The 24,982-nt window shown below is 42.5% G+C and overlaps 1 protein-coding gene across 4 annotated transcripts in view; it reads left to right on the top strand.

The window, feature by feature from the left end:
* AHCYL2 (adenosylhomocysteinase like 2) overlaps positions 1 to 24,982 on the top strand; it is a 438,561-nt gene that overhangs the window by 176,611 nt on the left and 236,968 nt on the right. For 2 of the 4 annotated variants that reach the window (XM_078677646.1, XM_078677649.1), the window contains exon 2: positions 7,347 to 7,455. In XM_078677646.1, the coding sequence (XP_078533772.1) occupies positions 7,347 to 7,455 (109 nt within the window). Of the gene's footprint in view, positions 1 to 3,502; positions 3,583 to 3,686; positions 3,800 to 7,346; positions 7,456 to 24,982 lie in introns of those variants that run through there. The other 2 variants (XM_078677653.1, XM_078677659.1) reach the window with 2 other exon arrangements.

The following is a 24,982-nucleotide window of genomic DNA, read 5'->3' as shown; positions in this document are numbered from 1 at the left end:
CATTCAGTGAGTCTGAGGACTTTTTTAATGAACTTTTTTTGTATAACCAGAGTAGTGTCTTTTGCTATTGTTTTTTTCACTTTGAGGGAAAATACCTCATCCATAATCTCCACTAAGACGTTGGTAAAGAAGCTGGTTGCTAATTTGTGTCATGGTATTCCGTAGGAATGAGCAGACTTTATGCCAGGCATACCTTAGGATAGATATAGCTAATGTTTTTGGTGTCCCTAATTAGTGCTTTTGATCTTTTTGCTTAACTCCAAGATCTTCGACCATTTGCCGTTTTTAGATGTGTGCTGTTGATTCGATTCAACTGTAGCACATCGGTCACCTCCAGACTGCAGTAACTTGTTCACTGAAAGTCCGGTACCCGAATCAGTGTATCACGTGACAAGGTCATTCCATAACCTCTGCTTCAAACCCTGTGTCGCTGCAGCTAACCATTGCAAGTGTACCAGTGATAACGTAGGTAGCTGTGTAGAAAAGGCTGTTCAGTCGCCTGCCTCTGGTTCCGCATCTATCCCACTCTTTAAAGGTTCGACAGGCCCAACGGTGTTTTGCTCCCAGCAAACTGTCTACTTGGAAGCCTGGGTGAGGGGAGTGTAATGCATAGCAGCCCAAACCTCCCAACCTCACACTCCACTCAAACCTGTATTGTACGTTTCGGGCCTAGAAGAGTATATATACTTGTGAGGTAACTGCCAATTAAATGTAATTAACCTCCAGTAAGTGAAATTACTGAAGAGCCTTATGGCAACGCAAAAAACGATTGTCAGTAGAACTATTTATAGCACAAAAAAAGCGTAGAAGCAGCTTCATTGGTAGGAAATGTGTTTGAATATTTAAACTTTAAACCACAATATGTCCTAAAAGAAATTGCATGCAATTAGGAAATTTTAAAATGTACATGTTGATAGCCGTGTGAGGGAAGGCTACGTTTTAACATCTTTCTAACTGTGAACCTAGTTGTTGTGGACTCAAACGTGCTTAATTGATTAATACCAAGTTTACCTTATGCACTTTTTAAGTGAAATAGCCTAGAAGTGCTGATAGTGTTCCTACTCCTCTCTAGTCCTTTTGCAAAGCGCCCACGTTATGAACTTTTATCTGCTAAGTACAGACATATATTTAATTGTTTTTTATATAGTGTTAAATAGCAGTATTTTAGAGTTTTAAGTGTTGTAAACAACAAGTGTTACAATTGCTCAGCTCACTGATGCTAAACCTGTTGACCTTGGAAAGATAAAGCGTGAAAAGGCCCTGCCGGGATTGAAACTAGTCCAGGGCAGATCACACGTCAGCAGCATGCTTTTAGCTTTGTGAGCATCATCGCTGGCTCACTTAAGTTCCTGGCTGCAAAGAGCATACATTTCCCTGTTGCCACATCTCGGACTTATGCATGGACTGCACAAGAGAGACTATGCAGTGGAGTTGTCTTTATATTGTTGTGACATGTGCTTGCTATAAAAAATAGTCACCACAACAGCTTGCCATGCCAGATCTATTGGCTTCATCAATGCTTGTTTTGTAATGTCTGTTGCGTGAAGCGTGTCCCCTTTCAGTTTATTCAGAGTGCCAGAACTCTGGGCAGATCGTCAGCTCTGAGCAGGTACTAAGGTCATTAATTTAATCAGCGAAGTGGGAGTTTTATCAAGTTATCTTTGTTACGACCCTTTATATTTGTAATTATTATTTTTCTTTATATGCTTGAAAGCAAGCACTGTTACTTTATTTAGTGGTTATGATGAGCAGCCATGATTGTTGCAGGTAATGGTGGGAGTCATTGGAAGAGTCCCATCGACAGGTGATTATTTTCATACATGACTTGAGCGCTAGGGTTGACATCCAAGACGATGATGTGCCTTATTTCATTTTGTAAACTGTTGGCAGTTTATGGGTCCTGCTGTGATGCAGGGACAATAACTTTATATTAGGGTTGATGTGGTGCAGGTATGCTTCTTACTTTTGCTTTTATTGGAGCATCCTTTTCTTTTACTTTGATTAAAGGCAAAAGAGCTTGGGTGTGCCTTCACAAAGGATTATCGTACTTGCCCTTGCAAAGGTAACCGGATAGTTTGCTCTGCAGCAGCTGTGCTCTTAACCATTACTTCACAGTGATGTGGCTACTTCTCAACTCTCTAACTTGCTTAGGCTGATGTAAGTGCCACATAGTAAAGAGCGCAGTATGACCTGTTGAGTCGGTGTGTGTGTGTGAGCGTGTTTGAACAGTCCAAAAGTGGTTGTATACATTGAACGGGGGAAATGTAAGTCTTCTATCACCCACAGCCCTTTTATGTTCAACTTTATATTTCCTGAGCCCCGTACTAGGTTAAATGCATACCATCCTCCTTCCTTCTCGTCCCCCTGCTTGCTTCAGAACGGTTTTGCAAGATATTTACTTGTGGTACTTTCACTGACCGAAATGTGTTTTTTTTTTTTCCCCCTGCTTTTGTCAACTTCTGCCAACCTTTCGTTATGTGACACGGACACCATTTCCCACTTCTGCCCTGTTTTTCATCCCTACCCTGCGACCTATGCTCATGTACTGCCCTCGGAATGCAAAAGTTTAAATATATTGATTTTTTTTTTTTTTATTTGGTTGTGCGACTGCTTACTAGTGATGCCATGTACCTGGTGGATGGAGGAGGATAGGATTCGACAAGCATTCATGCTCCCTCAGCCCTTTGCATGGCATCACCAAGGGCATTATCCTGCTGGGGTGACAACTCGGGCTGAATGGAGCTCCCCAGAGGCAGTGTTAGAGAAGCTATTCACCTGTCTTTTACTTCCACAGGACTTCATGCAGCGTATAATTAGCTCCTTGTGTGATTTAGGTGGCTGCTGGAGAAACGAATACTATATTTATATTTTTTTTAAACACGGAAGTCCGGCTCTCAACCACATTCACTGACTGAAAATTTCTGGATTCCATTAACATGAACTGTGTTTTTTCAGACGATTTGCGCAGATCACGAAAGACAGTGCTCGCCATTGGTACCAATACTTACCAGGACTAGCAGTGACGGGTCCTGCAAACAAATGATGGATCGCAGCTCCCTGGGTCTACTCCACAGCTGCAGAATGACCGGGCACCATCTTGCACCTTTGTGAAGTGTGGTAATGTGTTGTGCCACCATACACTGCCGAGAAGGGCCTAGAACAAAGCAGACCTAATTACCAAGTCGATTACAGCTGGGTTAGGAAGCGTGCTCGGGACACGAGTGAGCCTTTTTAACGTGCGCACACGTTGGCCCTTGTTGGACTGCTACTAACAGTTTAGAGGTCAGCAGGATGACATTAATTACTTGGGCTGTACCTATAACGACGCGCGCAGGAATGCCTCATTAAAGACGGGGGTTCATGTCTGCCAAGCGGTCCGCTGGAGGCCAGGCCAGGCCAGAGAGCCATTCGGGCAGGTTGGAACCAGACCCAGCGAGATCGTAGTTGCTCCAAGGTATAAATGGATGGCCTTACGGCGCGCAGTGCTGCCGGAGGGATTACGGGCTGTTCTTCAGGACCGTCGCCATGCTCAACAACAAGAAGAAATACAATGTGAACGGAGGCTCTGGGTTAAAATCCCAGGTGAGGACAAATCTATGACCGAACTGATTTTTTCCCCCTCCATATTAATGCAATTTTATTGGTGGGATTTTGTCCGATGTTTATGGAAGAGTTGAAGCATTTGGAGGCCTACAAATGTGATTCCAAGAAGTCGTGGTGTTGTAATACTGCGAAAGACCGACTGCTCTCAAAAACGCCATAGTTTCCTGTGCGAATAAGAATGGACAGTGTTGATATGGTAAGATCTTTACGAGAAGTTTTGGATTTTAACAGAAATTACCAGAAGTGTTCAGGTTTCAGGTTTCTGCAGATCGATGGTTCGAGGGCTTCTGTATGAGAGACGAGTCAATCATGGGTTTTGGAGAGCAGCAAAGACAACTCTGTCCTTCTTATACTCATTGGGATTTCTCAAAGTGCCATTTGGCTTGGTAACGGTGGTGCTGTGCAGTTGATGCACAAGGAAGGGGAGATACCGTTTGCTGCACTCACTGTGAGGTGTACTGGAGCACATCTGACCACAACAAATCCATGCTGTCATAGCACATTGATACCAGATTTGTTTTAGTTTTATATCGGGATTATGCACTGAAGTGATGCAGAATTGCAGAACGTGTTGCTGAACCAAAGCAATCAAGAAAAATAATTGCAAACATTAAGTAACTATTTCATTGTTCTTGCTTGTGCAACTTGCATGCACGGTCTGAGCGAGCCCGCTGACAGTGAGGAACATCTTCCCTACACACAGTTGCTGCTTCTTTGCGTTTTCTTATGATTTCTGTTGCTTCACCAAGGATGGGTTTTGTGTTTGCTTTCGTTGTGAAGTTTCATGTGCAGTTCAGGGTATGGCAGTGGTTGGGTAATCCTTTTCTTCAGTGGCACTCTGCGAAACACATATGCAGGTTACATGGTCCAAAGTGTCATCAACACTCCTCTTGTTCTTACTTGGGATTGGTTTATGGGCATTGTATTTCAATTCACTGACTGCTTTACCCTAAAAGAGGCCTTTGTTGCTGTTTAGATACCACCTACTAGGAAGTAATTCCTATCTCAGACACACTAGATCTTACACATACTATTTGTTACCCATACCACTTTGATACTAATCACGGTTATTTTAACAGGCTGCTACTGAGCACATAGTTTAAAAGCACAAAGGAAGGTACGACCATGAACATGATAGGGTCGTAAAATAAATTAAGTAAAATTCTCTGCTAATTTTGGTGTACCACACCCAGGCTGCTATTAAATGCAGTTTTACGAAAGTAGAGGTAAGGGAGAAATGGATATTACAGTAGTAGAACGATTCTGATTTAATGAGGATGCAGGGGAGGGGTGAAGGGAACATGGTCTTTCATACTGGTTACTTTTAGTGTTTGCATTGCCCTAAAGCAGTTTCAAGCTGCTCTGGGGCATTATCAATGGAAACAAAAGTTTATGGTGCTCATTGATGTACAGCAGAGTACCCTAGTCCTACTCTCCCAGTGTTAAAAGATGGAGCTGGGTTCTTGTGCTGGTTCTGTACGCTGTGATTTCCCCTCAAGGTCTGAGTTTTAGCAGATGATGTTTGACCATGCCGGGAGACGGAAGGGTCTGCACATCTGGGACGCACCTCCAGTGTGCAGTCATTAAATAATTGCTCCGTGTTATCCTGGCTCCATGTCATGAGAACAACTTTCCAGTCCTCGACTTTACTTTTACAAATCATTATGTGTTATGTACATAGCGTCGGCAATCTTGCAGCTGCTTCCAGGCGCTAGTTTGGATCAGGTGTGCTAGTCTTAATGTGTTCAGTTGTCCAATGAATGAAGTCGAAGTAACCCAAGGCCATAACACTCAAAATACACTACTGTGCTAAATGAAACCTTACATCGGGAAACTAGATGTCTTTGACATGGAGTCAAAAGGTAATCCATACTTTTGTTAAAGCCTCTGCAGATGACGTGGTTCTCAAAGGGTTATATTGTAAAAAAATGAATGACTCAATACAATTTTGATTATGTAAAATTAAATAAGGGTGTTAAGAAAGCATCACCTGCTTGTGAATTTATATCTTTATGAATACGTTTGGGATACAAACTCCTCACGTTCATTACCACATAACATTAGCGATTTAAGTCCTGTCTAGCTCTCTGCAAAATGTTTTCAGCTACATTGGCTGAAGAGGAAAATACACTCAAAGTGCCTTCTTGACAGATACTTTCACAATAAATATGTAATGTGTACCACTGTTCCCAGATCTGGTTCTTGAGGGGATAGGTCCTTAAGAATGTAGTGTGAACAGAGAACGCACCAAGTATGAATCTACAGGAAGCCAGTTAAAAAATATAGTTGGAGTACACAGGCCTAGAAGAGGCACCTTAATTACTATAAATCTATACTGCTCAGTGCACCGTTGTACAGTGTTTATACAAACGATTTCACTTTAGGGAAGAAGGTGCTTTGCTTCGTAAAAACAACAATAGTTTTTTAATTATATTTTTAACGGTATCTGCTGTAGATGTATGTTTTCTTAGGAAACGTGTTGAGAGACTTTTTAAAACACGGGGATTCATTTTGTTCCACTTTGAGTGTTCTGCATAATTCACCTACAGTCACACTATTTTATATACATAAATACTTGATAAGCAGTCTGAGGCTGCATAGTTTCGTCCATTGATTGATTGATTGATAAATACATTGACTCTGACTACCCTAACTAAGCCTGTAGCACTCACCTGTTTAGCAGCACTCACCTGTTTAGCATGGAAAGATGACGACTACTAGAGTTGGTTAAGAAATGTAATTTGGCATCAGTGCAACTAGCATGTCTGGCGTGTGGGTGTGTTGGAAATGCTGGAGAGGTGGGCAGGGAAATAGTGAACATTGAACTGTCCGAGTTGGATGGCATTTCTAAACTAGGATCTTCGTCAGTTATGGTGCACTTGTGGGATTAGAATAGAGGAGTGCAAAGGTTTTACTTAAGAACAAAACTAAATTATATGAAAGCTTTATAACTTTTGTGAACTTTGCAAAGTTTTAGAAATCATGGCAAGAAGTCCTGCATTAAAAGGACCGTTTCTCTGTTTTTTGAAGGCCAGCTCTGCCTGTGCCAAGTTGCAGTTTCTTCTAGTTACGTTTTACATGGATACCCATAACTTCAGAAGTGAGTGCAATTGTATAATTATGTCCTTTAGGGGAGGTTATTAATATAGTAGTTCTGACCTTCAGAGAGAAGCTTTCGTAGATGGTGGTTGTTTCTTGGACATTCTGCTTCCTTCAGCAACGAGAAGAGACTATTCCTTGATAGGCTAGTTCAAAGTGTCATCTTGTTTTCTTTTAGTCTGAGTGCAGGTTGACTGTCTTTATGGTCCCGGCACTCCGCAGTGGAATGACCCCCCCCCCCCCCATGCTCTTGGCTTAATCAGGGCTAAAGGAACTATGGTCCATTCCACTTCAGTTAGACAAAGACTAAAGGAGGTCAGTTGCACAGCGTTAATGGTTTACTGTGGTGGTCATTAATGCCTCATTAAGAACCAAAGCACATCTCCCTGGAATCCAGCGAGGATTGGTCTGATTTGTCCTCCAGGACCTTCCTGGAATACTTCCAGTAACTGGAATAAAACCCGGCCACCGTAGCCGCACTCCAAATCGCATTTGCCCTCAACACAAACACACATACAGTGAATTAAATGTGATCATTCATAAATCTTCGGTTTTATGTCCTTTAGTTCTCTAGCTGTTGAAAATGTATGAATACTGCATGGTATAAATGAGAAGTTTCTATATCTATTTTTCTCTGTTTACAGATCCAGTTTGCAGACCAGAAGCAAGAGTTTAATAAACGCCCCACAAAGATCGGACGACGCTCCCTCTCGCGCTCCATCTCACAGTCCTCTACAGATAGCTACAGTTCCGGTAAGTGCTCATCTTTACCTCTTATCGTGCCCAGAATCGGGAGATAGATGAGAAGGAGAAAAAAACACTAGACTCTTTGTATCTCAGTATAAAACAAAGGGGGTGGTCTGTCTTTAGCTTAGAAAATGAATTGTTTGTGTGAAAGTTTAGTACATTCTCTCACAAGAAGCCTTCTTGATGTATTCTCTTTAATCTGCTGCTTTTAGTTGGAGAATGGACTATTTCTGTTATACAATAGCAATATGCATGCCCATGCCCGCCATAGCATATGAAGGATGCCACTACATAGTGGGGAGGGCAGTCTTAAAAAAAAATCAGTTTTTCCTAAAATCTGCGAATCTTTGACTCTCCTGCACATATTTCCAGTATAAGTATACCTAATATATACATATCAAAGAGTGAGTATTCCAATGACTCTTATCTTTTTTAATTCTCTCCTTTCTGTGAGTTTGAATGTATGTGTGTGTGTATACACACACACACACACACACTCTGAAGTCCTGCTGTATTATACCAGCACAAGTTTCGCCCCTTTTCTTGAAAAGCTCTGAATCCTTTCAGTTCCTTGGTGCACTTATGCAGTCAAAGCGTGCATACTTTTAGGGCTATTTTGCAGAACCGGTAAAGTAGAGCATATTCTTTCAATATTGAATCATGCTCATTCTCAAAAGCATTTTTTTTCTAAAACCTATGCCTTTGTTTTGAAAATGTGTCTTTGGACACATTCATGCTGCTTCAATCTGGTTTAGGGGATGCTCCAAGGCAGCGCAATACCTTTTTATAGCTCTGTTCCAGAAGAAGTAAAGTGGCATGTCCTAGTCCAATAATTTAGCTGTATGCTGTCACATTTGTTACGTTTAACATAATTTGTTTTTGTGCAACAATTGCAAAGCAAGAAAAAACAGCTTCTCTTTATGGGCCTACTCGTGTAGTATTGAGTGGATACATTTATTCATGGATCTCTGTCTGGTCAGTCATAGATTGAGTAAAGAGGATAATCTTTCTGTAGGACTGCTCTTCGCCATCATGCTTCTAGTTCGTTGGACAGCAAGTGATTATGATGGGTGATATTGTGACTTGCTCTTATACTCCTATTTTAACATTGTTTCTTAAGTCATCTTAGAATGCCGCTATTGCGGATTGCAGTGCAGACATGCGGCTGTGAATGCAACAGTAAACTTTTTCTCAGGTTCTCTACCAGAGTCTTGATATGAGAACTAAATAAGCCACTGATAATGAAAATCGAAATAGGTTTGACTCCGGTGGTATTTCCCATGCTTTTGCCGTCTACTGCAGTCTTTAACAAACTTACTTGTGCACCTGGTGATTTAGAGATTGCCTGGTTTCTCTTTAGTTGGTTATGCCTCCTGTCAGATGGCCTTTGAATATCCTCCTGTGAAACCTTTTTGTGCAGAAAACAGTTTTTGTTGTGTAGAAGCCCTATATTCAGTGCAAGCCTAGCTTGTGCCCTCCTATAATTTGACCTCCTATAATTGACCCTTTTTTGTTCCTCTTAGTTCTTATGAGGCAGTATTTTAAGAGGTTTATATTGAGGTATCGATGTCAGATAACTGTCAGTTGCTACACACATTAATTTGGGGGTGATGGGGGACAAACTATTCAAAAGAAAACACTAACCTCCTCTCGCTGTGGCCACCTCTGTCTATTTTCCCTCTTTGCTGAAGAGTCCAGGAGAACACCGGCTCCCCTGAGCCATTCACAATGCTGCAATGCAGCGTTGTGATTGGTTGGAGCACCATAGTTCGGTGCTCAGACTAGAACATTGAGCCTGTGCATGTTCCCTACCCAGGCTGTAATGCAGCCTGCATAGGCTGGTGGGGTGGATTGAATGGGGAGACCCCCATTATGTCATGGGACTGTCCTGCGTCAAGTGGCCTAGTTGTTGGGGTGCCGGGAGTGAGATCTAATAGGCCTGTCCACATTGGGGGACGTCATGCAAGGTACTGTATTAAGGTCTTTCCAAAGCTTGCAAGAAGAATACCATCTACATTTCTAGAAATTCTAGAAATATCGACAACTCAGGCATGCCTTGTCTTCCTATATTCAGGGTCTAGAGGACCTGCCAGAGTTTAACCCATTAGAGGGTAGGTTGTTCCTGGACGACCTAGGCTCCCACAAGATTCAACAAATATACCAGACCATAGTAACAAACAGCAGCACCATTCTGCTGACTCTGAGGGTGCGGTGGGGTGGGGCAGGGGGGAGGGGGAGAGATATTGAGGACCTGAATGATGATGACTAGACTGAGGCCCTTGCGGCCCCCCAAGTAGCCGCAATATCGTTGCACTATCGCCTGATCCAATTCAAATATCTACATGGAGCCTACTACACCAGATACCGCTTATGGCGGATGGGAGTGATATCCTCCTCCTCCCCCCCCCCCCCCCCGCATACCTCCGCTAGCTTTGAAGCTATACTGCATTACAACCCTTTTGGCGTGGGTGACCTCTTGCTTGGCCCAGGTATTAGCTTTGGAGACCCCTCTTGAGCCAAAACTATTCCTCCTCATAGTACAAAGGAGATTGGAGGGAAACAATATAAACAGCATCTCTAGTTTCTGGGGATAACGCTGGCTCGACATCTCCCAGGACTGGAAGGTGGCGTCCTCGCCCTTGGTGGGGCGGTGGAAGGCAGCCATGGACAGGTTTCAGACTTCCAGACAAGAGGCTCCTCCCAGAAACATGGTCAAATTTGGAGGTGGTGGGTTTATTACCGAGGTGTTCTGCTACCCCCGTTCGATCTGCCGAAGCGATGATAGAGGGGGAGATACTGTCGTATGGCTCTGAGAAACAGTAGAATACCCACATTGGGGAGATATATGAAGCCATGGGTATCACTAATGACCAGAGTTGTGAGTGGTGGTGTTCTGTCTTCTTGTTTAATGGGTCTATTTTACACTGGGGTCATTGAAACCTACTGTGATGATGTTTATACATTCATGCAAAGATTCCCCAGGCCTTGATGTACTCAAAACTTCAATTGCATTTGTTTATAAAAAAATATTAAAAAGTCATAGTTTTGAATCAGAATAGGGCTGACAAAGTCTGTGTTAAGTGCATTGTTATAGCGAGCGCTTTCCTAGCATTTGCATGGTCCTGGAGCACTTTTGACATCTGTGTGACTTTTATTGACTATGATGCGCTTTCCATGTATGAGGGGCATCCCCAAATTGCACTCTCAGATTACTTCATATTAAATTATTCCACAGGTAGAACGTTTTTTTTCCCAACATTTTTTTATTTGTATACCTTCTATATACTTTTCATGACTTGCATTCTTTTCATTTTTTGATGTCCATCACATGTTTAGAACATAAATACTCCCAATGCATTTCGGGCAATGCCCTTCATCAGGGGCTAAATCCTAAAAGAATAGAAGAAACTTAAACCGAATATTTGCCTGGTACACGCATCTAATCTTAAACAGCTCAATTTTTGATAGTGAACCTGAATAGAGACTAGTGTGAATGGGATATATATGATATTGAGCATTAACAATAGGTAATTCTAAATATTCGGACTTTTATTCTTCTCTGAGTATCCTTGACCAGCGTCAAAGTAGTCTTTTGCTATCTGTTTTTTTAGATGTTTACATGAGTCACATTGGATATTGGGCAGCAAGGTTACAGTAGGTTAACCTATTATTTAGGTAATACTTTGAAATGTCTTTGTCCATGATGTGGTTGTTATGCCATTCTGTGTGTATGTTGTTGCAGAAAGTTTAAGTTAACTCCTTCACAGTGGTTGATGTATAGATTGGTGAATATTGGATGGAAATTCAGTTATGGTGGCAATCATTTAGCCTGCTATGTGATTTGGCACAATATTATGTGGCACGAGCTGAAACACCCTTTGCCGACACCTACTTCTCGCCGGGCAATGGAGCCCTGAATACTGATATTGTAGTGTAGTTCCTATCATCCCAATAGGCTCTGCGCATTGGAATAATACCTACAGCAGTAAAGGCCTAGGCCAGACGTTAACTAGGTCTACTACTGTCGATACTAGACTTAAAGTTTTGGGTTTGCCAGCTTAGCTCAGAGTTCACTAGAAATTTTTTCGAATGTTCAAGGAGGACTTAACTTCCCTGATTAGACAAGAAGGGATTTAGTTTCTGACAACCATAGAACATGACAACTTTGCTCTCCCCTAATCAAGAGTAAATCTCGAGAGTCGTGTGAACAAAAGGCAAATTATTTTACTCAGTCAGTACGTGCATTCTTAGTCTCATCAGAATGTAGAGAAAAGGAAGAGACGGGCGTGTTCAATAAAAAGGTGTTATTTATTGATCAGTCTCTTTTCTCATACAAGAGAAATGGATCGATATTATTGCAATACTTATAGCTAAGTAAAGTGCATACATTAAAAGCAATAGTATAAAATAATACTGTAAAAACATTGATATGGTTTCTAAGCCATATGATGTTTTAAAATGAATAAAATATATTACATACACATATATACATTTGACTAAACGTACTCAACTGGTGTTTCTAAATACGCCTACCCCGTGTACCTGACCTAAGTCTAATACGTGGGCGGGAATAGAAAGTTACAGTTTAAGTTTGTTTTTGCCAAGTGAATAACTAAAGAATTCTCTGTGAGGGGTTATTCAGTTCTGTACCTGGAAGTTAGGATGAATGAGGAATGGTATCTCTCTCTCTGGTCTCGATATTCCAGGCTGCCTGCGAGGGCTGCCCAGAAACGCCGGTGCTGGATTCTCGGCAGGAGAAAGCAGCGCGTCTCTCAGCGCGTCAGAAAGGCGGGGCTGCTGCCAGCGGGGTCTGCTCTGCTCTTGGCTTCGGCAAGTATGGCTGCTCCGTCTCGTCACCACGCGTGTGTTTGCATAGGGCAAGATCGGTAATATTTATACCTTTAAGGTGCCGAGATTGACGTAAGGATGGACATAGATACGTCAATAAGGATGTCATACGACTTGCTCGTTAGCACATTCTTTTACTGAAGTTCTCGGTGAAATCAAAACAATGGCCGCAGGGTTTTGCCCAGGTTGTCATAGGTTTGATTTGTTATGAGAACTCCGTATGCCTTATCAGGGGCTGGAGGAATATCGCTTGTCTAATTAGATCGCAAGCGTTATGACCTAATCAGATAACACGTTCCTGTGCCGTAGTGTGACTGCGTCAGATAACGGTATCTGCATCATGGGGGTTTTCTGCCTCATGGGCTGACTGCTAGTTAACTTGTTGGTTTGTTTAATTAGAATAGGGTCAGGAATAGGGGGATCGATTCAGAACCTATAGGAATACATGACACCCACTCCACGCTAACTATGGACATATTTACTAATCTAGGCATAGTATAACATAGTACAACATACTATAGAGTAGTGTGTATACCTTACCACCCCAAAATACATAAATGCATTTTGAAATTCTTCAAATATACGGAAAATTTGCAGACATATATACTGTATGCACTCAAGCTATGGAATAATGCAAAACTAATCACGCATTTGTATACATTATTGCTTATTTGGTATATGAGAATTACACATGAAATGGTTTCTTAAATACAGAAAAAAGTTTCGAGACCATTCCATCACAGAATAAAATATTTGTGAACATACCAGCGGGCAGCTAAAGTCTATAAAGTATCTAAAAAATAGAAATCTTAGTTCTCTAGGAATAGTTTCTTACTTTAAGCAGAAGATAAGTGTCCCGAAAAACCGAAAAAATAAATTGGGGCTTCTGAAAGAGTTGCTGTCCGTGAACTGGAGTGAAAAATAGTTCATGTGACTTTATTTTTAAAGTTGAAGGCCGAATTCAGGGAACGCCGTGTGTGAGCTTGCTCAAAAGTCTCTATTTCTGTTCGGGTGAGAACATCATATCATTTCGGCTTTCGAAAAAAACTGTCAACAGCTTCCTGGGAAAGTTCCACTAACTCGGAAATAGGTGTAATCATGCATTCTTGCGCATGATTGTCTCCATTGACATTCTGATTTGCATTACTGACAGAAGGTCGTACCTGTTCGATGCTGCTTTCATCTTGAACTTCACTACCCATCAATCGTAGTGGTGAAGCTTCCACGAATGCCGTCATCAGGATTGGTAGCCTTTGAGGGCAGCACAAAGCATGAACCTTGATCGGGCTCAACAATGTTTCTGCATCCATCGGCGCATCCGATTGTAGCGTCAGACAGGTGTCTAACACGCATTCTTCTCCGCATAGCAGACACCTCAATACAGGTAAAACACATCTTTGCCACATTGGTCGAAATGATAGAAACCAAGTCATGTTCAGGTCTCTAAGCCGGGAGAGTCCCAGGATTTTTGATATCCGGTCCCGGTATCCAATGGCTAGGATTGTTTCTTCCCTTGTCGCAAGAGTTTTGTCTGTGACATGGGTTGCCATAACGAAAAATAAGGACTAAGAATAGGATTCCTGCAATTAGTCCCAAGATCAGGGGAAGTCCGCCAAAAATCGAATGGACGAAATCTGGAAAAATACCCAGTATGGCTTTGAATGGTGTTAATGCAATCGAAATACCTTCTTAAATACCTTTGAGACCCCATTGGTATCAGAAATATTTAAGATTTCATTCAGGATTTCCGCGAAATGTACGGGGGAATTAGTTGATGATAATGTATGTATCTCTGCAGTCGTCCTTGCGACTTGTAGATCATACGTTTCTTTTGATGACGTGAGCCTGGTAGGCGTCTGAAGAAGCACTGTTTTCATTCTGCTTAAAGTATCTATTCGAATAGAAGTAATTTTCAAATCGGGCCATGCCCTTGCCTCCCTGTCTGGGAAGGAGCTGGGGAACAATGAGCGTCCACAGCACTTGACCTTCGCAGTCGTAGTTACTAGATAAGGAGTCCCGGGCATAAGACTACAACATCTACGGTCTACAATAAGAATGTAACTCCCATTATAGAGTCTTTGAAAGAATGGTTCTATTTCTGTTGCAGGTGCGCCTTGCTGGTGACATGAAAGGTTGTATGAATTCCCTTCACAGGCTCCATGCAAACTAATTCCGTTACATAGAAGTGTGCCACTTAGTGACATCGCACAATTGTTGCCACTAAGAAACACTTTCTGTCCTTTATTACTGACACATGCATGTGAATAGGGCAGGTTCCATGTTGTTTTAAGGTACCCCTTTCCCAATTTCTCGTACATGCCAGCCTGTATATATTTTTGGCAGTATTGAAACCTGAAGGTTGAGATTGGAATATTTATTATACCATGTATTATCCATTCACTGACAGGTCGTTCTGACATTGTCACTGGTAATCTCTCAAGTTTCTCAATGCTCAGGATTGTATAATCAGCACCCTTTTGTGCCATACTGATTTGTCTATCAGTAAGGTTAAAGATTTGGAATAGTGACGTTGTGTTGATTAAACGCCAAGGCACATAGCCTGAACGCAGATTTTGTAACGTCCAGCCAAGCTGTACAATAGAACGCAATTGTGACTGACCGTGTTGTAATAACAGTAAGTCTTGCGATAATATATCGATTGCTGAAGACACAATGCTGTCCAAAGAAAAAATTCTGGAGGACAGAGTCATTAACCCATTGTCCACTACAGAAAGTGATTTTTCCAAATTAATACGGTCAATTTCCCGTATTCTCTCTGCTGTTTCAATTTGAGTAACCTTCCAGGCCTCATTGTATGCTGCATATACAGAGGCTGCTATGAAACGCTTTTGACGCTGTTTGCGTGGTCCCAAAGTGAAATCACGCAAGTCAGCACCATCAGTAAGTAAAGTTAGGTGTTGCTTAATTTCTGCCAGTGTGGAAGTTTGTAGCCACTGAAGGCATAATTTGCCCACACTGTAGGTTGTTATTATCCCTGGGTGATGTCTTTGAGGATATCTAGAGTCTGGCCTGGTCATTTTGAACCCCTGTGTTTTGTTCAGGAATCTGTCTTGACAGTTATTAGTATCTGTGGGCCAGATCAACCACTGTTTCCAATCAGGATGTGTTCTGTTTTGGTTTAATATATGGTGTACGTCTATCTCTTCATCTGTATCAGAGTTATTGCTAAACATTGTTGGCTTTGGAATAGACGGTTTATTTAAATCTTTGATTTTGGCTAGGCCAAGACAGGTGGTTTGTTGAACAGTGTCATTTAAAAATATCATTTGTTCTGGGATCATGCAGGCTCTAAAAAAAGCTTCTATACCCTGTACTTGCCATTCTTTTGTACCCCAAACACTTTTCAATTCAACATTTTTGTCCCAATAATCAAATCCAAAAGTATTCATTTTTTCAAAGAATGAGTCTGAATATAACAATTTTGTGTTGGTTATCATGGTCTTGGTCCCTGTTTTGTTTGACAATTTAAAATAAAATGTTTCAGCATTACTTGTGTTAAAACCTGAAAAATATGAATATTTGTCGTAAACGGTTCTTGAGCTCCCTTTTGGAGGGGTTGCACAATAATCCCATTGATTATAATTTAAAACATTTCTAGGTTGTGCAGATCTATGTAAAAATTGGTTACCATAGGGGTTATAGCAATACATACTATCATAATTTGTAGAACCCTGCAAATAATCATGTTTGGTAAATTTAGCAGACATTACTAAGTCAGACATCATATTATTAATGCTTTCGAAGTCCCAATCATCAGCAAATGAGTTTGGTTTTGCAAAGTCACTCAAGGAGATCTTAATTTGGTGTGGATATTTCAGGATCTCGACCGGACCATACATTTCATAGTCAGTGTTGTCCCAGGCTACCCCACCAGGTATCGGATTGGCTGTGAAGTTGGCTGAAGAAAGTTCTCTTTTCTCGACGTGTGAAGATGTGTGTGGTTTGAGGATCAAGTTGATTTTCTGACTTGCTGTGTCCATTTTTGCATATTTTCCCTCAACGAAGCGTCCCAATGTTCGTATCATGATGAGCCAAAGTATGAGGATAAATGCACCAAAACCCACCCAAAATTCAATCCATGGGGAAATCAGATATGTTTCTTTCAGTTGTTTCAAAAGTTCCTTAGCTTTATCTTTAAAGGTTTTTGATGATGGCTGTGTCTTTGATTCACTGAAGCCTTCAGAGGAATCATCGAAGTTTATGAAGTAGCCGGATGCAGTTCTGTCAATTGTTCCAATTGGTTCAGGATTTCTGTTTCTTGCATTTTCACTTGGTACTTCATTATAGATTGGTGTGTCTCTGCTAAATGTTTTTATTTGGGTTTTCAGAGGTCTGAGTTCTATTGCATTGCTGCATAGTCCTTGTTGTTCTTCTGTAGGCGTTTCGAATGTGATGAGCCTCTTTGTTAGGACCTCTGTACTGGTAGCAAACCTTGGTGTTCTGCTACTTATTGGGAGTCCACTTGGCCTACTGTTTGTTATCGGCCACATGTTGTGGTTTTACCAGGTCGATGGATACAACTCGGTTCTCCTTTTTTCCAGCAAGTGGCGGTAGTACAACTGATCTTGTCCCGTTGACAGACAAGACAGGAACTGCTTTTCTGTAAGAAGGCCCAAATTCCTTCTTTACCGCGATCTTTTCCCTGACTAGATCCCCGACTTTTGGAATCCAGACAGGTCTTGCTGGGACAGGTGGTGGTTCTTCAGTGGTTGTTGGCTGTTGTTTCAACTTTATGTTGCTCAGGTCTTTTCTTGTTTTGTTTAAGTCCTGCAAAATAGCCAAACGGTCTTTGATATCAAAGCTTTTTTCTTTCACCACTGAAGTCTGACTATCAATGTCAGAGATCATCATCCTAGTTCCAAATAATAATTCGTACGCACTGAATCCCTTCAGAGAATTTCTTGGCAAGTTATTGAGACTACGTTGGACACTTATTAGATGTTTGACCCACCCAGCTCCCGAACCTAATATCCTTTCCGCTATAGATTGCTTTATGCCTTGGTTTTTTCTTTACACCATCCCGTACCCTCAGGAAGGAAGTGAGAAGATTCCCGCTGGGCTATGCTCATTTGGTCATGTTTCCCCTCAGGCTGTTGGGCTAGAGTGAAAACAATGGTCAAACGTAGCATGCTCTTAGCGTATATGCCATTTAGACTCGCAAATCTTTGTATAACAGTCCGGACGTCAGCCGAGTGCTGGTGATCTACATTATAAGTGGAACTAGCCTGTATAAGTTAATCGCAACCCTTCCTTTTTACTCCTGATTTTTTCTGGAGTAGAACGACGAGGTATTAAACTGTTTCTCTCCCCACTGCGATCTCTGTTGCAGTTTGGGCAGTTTTTTACAAACATGGTGTAATGCAGGCTCATGCCTGGCCACCAGTACCGTGATTGTAATTCTTCCAGAGAATCTTTCAGTTTGAGGTGTCTGAGACCCTCGCCCATGTGTGCGTCTGCGATTAACAAGTTTCTCCTGTCCATGTTTGGAATCACTCTATCCCCCACTCCGGGGATTTGAGCAAAAGGGACGGAGTTTGCATCGATTATGTATGTATAATTGAGTGGATAGTTGATCGGTAACGCTGAGCAGTCGCCTTTTGATGACGTTTTCACCGCCAGCACTGTTTCACCGTCAATGTATTTTAATGTACGCTTTTTTCGAACTACGGGAGCCGATTTAGTGGCTGCCGCTGCGGCTGTTTCAGCCAATGAATTCCCTGCAACGCGAACGCCATCACGCTGATGACTCAGTGAGTGTGTCACGTGAGTCTTTGGTAGTTCTTTTTGTAAAAGAGCTATTTGTTCCCAGAGCAGTTTTTGCTTTATTGGTGTATCTGTGTCATCTTTGTAACCGTTTTGAATCCATGTCTGCAAATCGCTGTTATATGATTTGACGCAGTAATATGAATCTGACACTATAAGTGTCGGGAATTCGCGATCCGCATTATCTAGCGCCATTTTCAATGCTAATATTTCAGTTTGTTGTTCTGAATTAGTTTCTACTGAGTGTGTCTTTGTTAATAGAGGTTTTAGTTTACCTCCGCGCCACACTTCTTTTGTAATCTCACATGTGGGGTTGTATGCATGCTCTCCCCAAACGGAGGGTTGAGCATGTCCGTCTGTATAGATTACACAGGCGTAATGTCGTAAAGGCAGAATGTCGATTGGCAGAGGATATGTTTCTTCATATTCTAGATTTTTAAATTCTTCTAGTTCTGGATCAAAGTAGTAGTATACTTTGTCCGTTGTGATTGAATTCACCCATTGTATCCATTCTGGATTTAATGTTGTTGTTGGTAAATTACACGGTGTTGTTAGTGCCTCGAAGGCTGATTCTGCTGTTCTGACTGTGATATGTCTACCGTCAGCTTGATCTTTTTCTCTAGCTATTGCGGTTTGAACTGCATGAACAATTTTTTCTTTGTTGCTGAATTTCTGTTCAGCTTCTGTGTACAAGTGTGATTTGAATGCAATTGGTACCTTTTCTCCCTCATTAGAGGTCAGGTATGTGAATCCGCATCTCCCTGGGATGACTCGAATCACAAGATTGCGTGTGTTATCACGTGTTTCTAATTTTGTTTTAATTAGCATGTCTGTTTGTAGGGATCTCAAAATTTCTGTGTGTATTTGAGTCCAATTGGATCTTTTAAAATCTGGTTTTATCAGATCATAAAGGGGTTTGACCCTTTCTGCGTAATTTGCAATGTATGTTCTTCCGAAATTTAGGAAGCCTAGAATCGACTGTAGGTTTTTTAGTGTTCTAGGTGCTTGGATTACGGCACATTTCTCTAGGAAATTGTCGGCCAGGCTTTTGCCTTCACTTGATAATTCATATCCTAAGAACAGGACTTTCAGATGGGCAATTCTGGATTTTTTAAAGTTGAATTTGTAACCCTCTGCTGCGAACCCAAGTATTATGGTGTTCACTCTTTTCAAGTGAGTCTCCAAGTCATCATCTGTTAAGTAAATGTCATCGACATAAGATAATGCTTCATCATCATATAGTTGTAGTAATTGTGTTACTCTCGCTGAGAATGCTCCCGGGCTGTTCTTGTACCCCTGGGCTAACCGACAGAATTGTTTTTGAGTGCCATTTATTGAGAATGCAGTTAAATATCTGCTCTCTGGTGCTATGTTTTGACAAAAGAATCCATTAGAGATGTCTAATGTTGTTTTGTATTTTTTGCGCACTATGTTATTCATTAGTGCAGCACTGTGTGAGTTTTGCACTGCAAAAGTTTTGCAACATGTGTTAAGGTGTCGGTAATCCAAAACTAGACGATATGAATTGTCTGGTTTGGAGACCGGAAACAAAGGGTTGTTCATTTGTGAGGTGCAAGTTTCAATCACCCCCTGGTATTCTAGCTGATCTAGTATTTCATTTACCTGTTTTTTAGCTTCTTGCTTAATTGGGTACTGCCTTTGTGCAGTTGGTTGTGATTTTAACTGGATTTTGTGAGGAGGAGAATCCTCATCCCATCCCACGTGATTTTTATATAAAGCAGGAGCTAGAGCCACTGCCCACTTTCTAGCAAGTGTGTATTTTTTATGAATTGGAATTTGATTTGAGAAGGCAGGCATAATTACTTCTTCGCCATGAGGGCACTCCCTGACAAACTCTGGTGGCCAGTCTTTTTCAGCTAGAAGGATATCATAGCCCTTGGAGAGATTATCCCAAAATAGTCCCCTTATTTTCCTAGTCTTATCCCCCTCTATACGCAATGTTATTTCGTATATTTTGTGAGGTTTGCTAACTCTGGTCTCCGCAGTTTCCACTTGAAGATATTCATTCGTGTCCACTGTCTCCAGATGATTCATAAGGACTTTGCGAGCTATGCTCACTTCTGCTGCACTGTCTAGCATTGTCTGAGCCCATTCTCCGTTTTTCAGTTGTGTCCTCAGTATTCTCGGCATTGTTAACTACCTTGATACTGGCTACCTTCTTTTTTGGAAATTGTAATTTCTTTTTTAGCTGAGCAGGTTCCTTGTCTTTGGACTTGGTGTGCTCTTCTCTTTGTTCTGATCGTCCTCTTCTTTCCGATTTCAGCGAGGAAGTCTGAAAAGATTGAGAGGGACGTGTATCAATGTCTTGATATCTATCAGGCTTTTTTATAGTATCCCTATTTCTAAGGTTATATCTTTTCCCAGAGGGGTCACTCTGGGGTGAACTGTGTCTTTGGTTCGGAGATTTCTCTCTTCGCCTAGGAGACCTTCCTCTGGACTGGAATTTCTTTTCTTTAGGATTGGATTGTTTGTTTCCATCCCAGTTCTTTTTTGGTGAATTATTATTAAAAAATATTTTTTCTGGACTTTCAGTCAGTTGTGGTTTTACTGGTATTCCACCTAAACTATCTCTGCCTAGTTCCTCATAGGATTTTTCTATGATTCTGGCAATTTCAGCTGGTTGGTCTGCTATATCTGTCTCTTTTAACCTCTGGCGGATCGCCACGTTTGCTGCTTCACCTTTTATGTTGGCTAATAATATAGCCGAGACCTGCTTGAAGTCTTTCAGTAATTTCATACCAAGAGTTAAAGCGGGTTCAGGACCATATTCATCTTGAATTTGTTTTAGCACATCTGGTATTACCGAAATGGATGGAACACCGTGCGTTTTTCTGTAGATGGAAGCAAAGACTGTACCCCAAGTGTCACAGTCCTCAATGTGTGGTGCGATTCCCATTGGGAGACAGATAGTCAGAATCCTGTGCTTTTCTAGCGGGGTGGTGTCAGGAAACACCGCCTCAATTTGGGTAATTTTCTGTGCCAACCAGAATGGTATTTGTTCCCGTTTAGCCGGTACTTTACCTAGGCAGGATTGGATGTTCTGTGGTGTAATTTTATTTGTGTTCCCCTGGTGAGGGGTCAGCTGTGGAAGTTTAATCGCTGGCTGAATTGTTGAAGTCCGCATCACCTACTGAACTAATTGTCTATGAATTTTTATTAATTGTTTTAGCTGTGTTAACAGCTCTGCTACAGACATCCCATTGATGTCTGGATGTGGTGTGTATCCGGCTAGGACCGGCCACGTTGCTCCTGGTCTACCTAAAGGACCGAGCCTGGTGATGTGATTGTTATGTTTTAGGGCGCCATCAAATAAGAGCAAATGCTCTTGGAATTTGAGTGGTACTTCCACCTCCTCGAAAGGAGTGTACTCATTAGGAGGTTCCTCTATTTTGTAATAGTGGAAGTACTTTGTTACAGCATTTGCTGCTGGAAAATGTATCCATGAATAGTATACCTCTGTCTGCCGATATTCGTGTGCCTCAATTACGAATATGACTGTGCCACCTCTGGGTGTCAGTCCATTTTCTATAAGTTTTAGGGTTATAGATCTCCTTTTGATGACCGGGATGAGTATTATATCCCCGTCCGCATCTAGTGCTGCAGCATCAGCCGCTGCGAGTTCAGCTGCTAATCTAACTGCCTCTCTTTCTTCTTCATTGTCTGACATTTTACTGTCCTGAAGGTTATTTCTTTTGTTTGCTGATCAGGTTTCTTATGGAAACAAAGATTAGATGCACAATATTTTGGAACTGTTTATCCTTCAACGTTGACTTATACCAAGAACCATACATAGGAGTTCCCTCCTGCGAGGTCTGGCGGATATAACCTTTCACCCACTCCAGACGTCTTTGGAGTATTTGGGAAAAGGGGTCTGAGTGAGAAAGCACGACTGAGTTACTCTAAATGTCTTACGTTAGTTTTATCGCCCTTTCCAAACGCGTTGGGCGCCATGTAGTGTAGTTCCTATCATCCCAATAGGCTCTGCGCATTGGAATAATACCTACAGCAGTAAAGGCCTAGGCCAGACGTTAACTAGGTCTACTACTGTCGATACTAGACTTAAAGTTTTGGGTTTGCCAGCTTAGCTCAGAGTTCACTAGAAACTTTCTCGAATGTTCAAGGAGGACTTAACTTCCCTGATTAGACAAGAAGGGATTTAGTTTCTGACAACCATAGAACATGACAACTTTGCTCTCCCCTAATCAAGAGTAAATCTCGAGAGTCGTGTGAACAAAAGGCAAATTATTTTACTCAGTCAGTACGTGCATTCTTAGTCTCATCAGAATGTAGAGAAAAGGAAGAGACGGGCGTGTTCAATAAAAAGGTGTTATTTATTGATCAGTCTCTTTTCTCATACAAGAGAAATGGATCGATATTATTGCAATACTTATAGCTAAGTAAAGTGCATACATTAAAAGCAATAGTATAAAATAATACTGTAAAAACATTGATATGGTTTCTAAGCCATATGATGTTTTAAAATGAATAAAATATATTACATACACATATATACATTTGACTAAACGTACTCAACTGGTGTTTCTAAATACGCCTACCCCGTGTACCTGACCTAAGTCTAATACGTGGGCGGGAATAGAAAGTTACAGTTTAAGTTAAGTTTGTTTTTGCCAAGTGAATAACTAAAGAATTCTCTGTGAGGGGTTATTCAGTTCTGTACCTGGAAGTTAGGATGAATGAGGAATGGTATCTCTCTCTCTGGTCTCGATATTCCAGGCTGCCTGCGAGGGCTGCCCAGAAACGCCGGTGCTGGATTCTCGGCAGGAGAAAGCAGCGCGTCTCTCAGCGCGTCAGAAAGGCGGGGCTGCTGCCAGCGGGGTCTGCTCTGCTCTTGGCTTCGGCAAGTATGGCTGCTCCGTCTCGTCACCACGCGTGTGTTTGCATAGGGCAAGATCGGTAATATTTATACCTTTAAGGTGCCGAGATTGACGTAAGGATGGACATAGATACGTCAGTAAGGATGTCATACGACTTGCTCGTTAGCACATTCTTTTACTGAAGTTCTCGGTGAAATCAAAACAATGGCCGCAGGGTTTTGCCCAGGTTGTCATAGGTTTGATTTGTTATGAGAACTCCGTATGCCTTATCAGGGGCTGGAGGAATATCGCTTGTCTAATTAGATCGCAAGCGTTATGACCTAATCAGATAACACGTTCCTGTGCCGTAGTGTGACTGCGTCAGATAACGGTATCTGCATCATGGGGGTTTTCTGCCTCATGGGCTGACTGCTAGTTAACTTGTTGGTTTGTTTAACTAGAATAGGGTCAGGAATAGGGGGATCGATTCAGAACCTATAGGAATACATGACAATATCATCTTCCACACCTCACGCAGAGCCCAATGGAGAAAAGCGTTCCTATCCCTACTCACCGTCTCCACCACAGGAAAACAACTCATGGCATAACTCTCTCTATCACACCTTCCCACCTCTTCCCTGGCAGGACTACCATTACTATCTACAATAACGGGATTGTCCTAATTCAATCCACGGATAAGAACCTGGAACTACTAGACAACCTGTTCCCCAAGTTCAAAGAACACCTTTCCAAGCTGCGGACCCCCCCCCCAGAACTCCCCCAGCATTACCACCCCTGACGTCGCAGCCCCCACCTACAACATCTACACCCCTAGCACCCCAGTAAATGACCCACCTGCGGTTAACGCCCCACACTCCCCAAGAACAGTCACAAAGGTCTCCACCTCATATACCAGCCGCCCCTCTAACAGGACCCCTCGTACCCCCACTCATACCCCCTCCATCCCTCTCCCCCCGGACATAACAACTCCCACTCACAACACGTCACCATCTGAACACACCATCGCTCGGAGTTTATCCACCCCCTCCTCCCCTCCCCCCACAGCAGACCCCTCTCCCTCCCCAGCTCCCTCCCCACTCCCACCCACGAATCTCTCACACCTGACACAATAACTCACCCACACACCACCATCTGAACACACCGCCATTTGAAGTTTATCCACCCCCCCCTCCCATCCCCCCCACGGCGGACACCTCTCCCTCCCCAGCTCCCTCCCCACTCCCACCCAAGACACTCTCACCCTCCCAACAAAAGATACAGAACATACCGCCTCCCTTACCGTAGCATCCCCTCTCTCCCACCTCCTATTCTCAGCCCCCATTACCCTCCTGTCTCCCCCACTGTCTTCAGCCTTCACTCACTCTTCCACTCACCGACACCGTCTCCCACTGACGTCACTACCTATGCCTCCCACCTACCGCCCACTTCACCTACTTCACCCACACCCCACGCCCACAAAAAGGCCCCCACTTTGAATGGCATCCCACTCTTTAGCACCGCAGAACCCCCCCAACAACGCTAGTATATCCACCCCCTCGATACCCTGCCCGCTTGCCAGCTCACTACTCAATGATTCACCAATGGCTCTCACCACAAACCCCATCCCCAATCCACCTCCTGACCAGACTTTATCCACCCTCCAGCAAGTCAAAGAGGATATTCTACAAATCAAAAAAGATGTCCACGCAATCAAAGAGCTTCTCTCCTCACAGCCCAGTCTACCTCCCACCATCCCTCTACCCTACAAACGACGCTCCCTCCCTACATACCCTCGCCTCCAACGACACCCGCGCTGGCCGACTATCCCCGTTCGCATTAACGCCCACCGCCCCCGGCGTGTCCTCAACCCATTGTCGGACCGTGACTTATGCTCTCTACTACGCTCTTATGGCCCAGGTCCGATAAAACACATACCCAACACACACATCCCCATACCCACAATTCCTACAAACCCTCTGAGGCTCCCAACACTCAACAACAGAGGTTCCGTCCCTAACAACCTCAGAAAAGTTCCCCTCACATTAGAAAGCTCGACCACCCTTCAC

This window comes from Lissotriton helveticus, chromosome 1_1 (assembly GCF_964261635.1).
Source record: "Lissotriton helveticus chromosome 1_1, aLisHel1.1, whole genome shotgun sequence".
NCBI lineage: Eukaryota > Metazoa > Chordata > Amphibia > Caudata > Salamandridae > Lissotriton > Lissotriton helveticus.
This window is presented reverse-complemented; position numbering and strand designations above follow the sequence as displayed.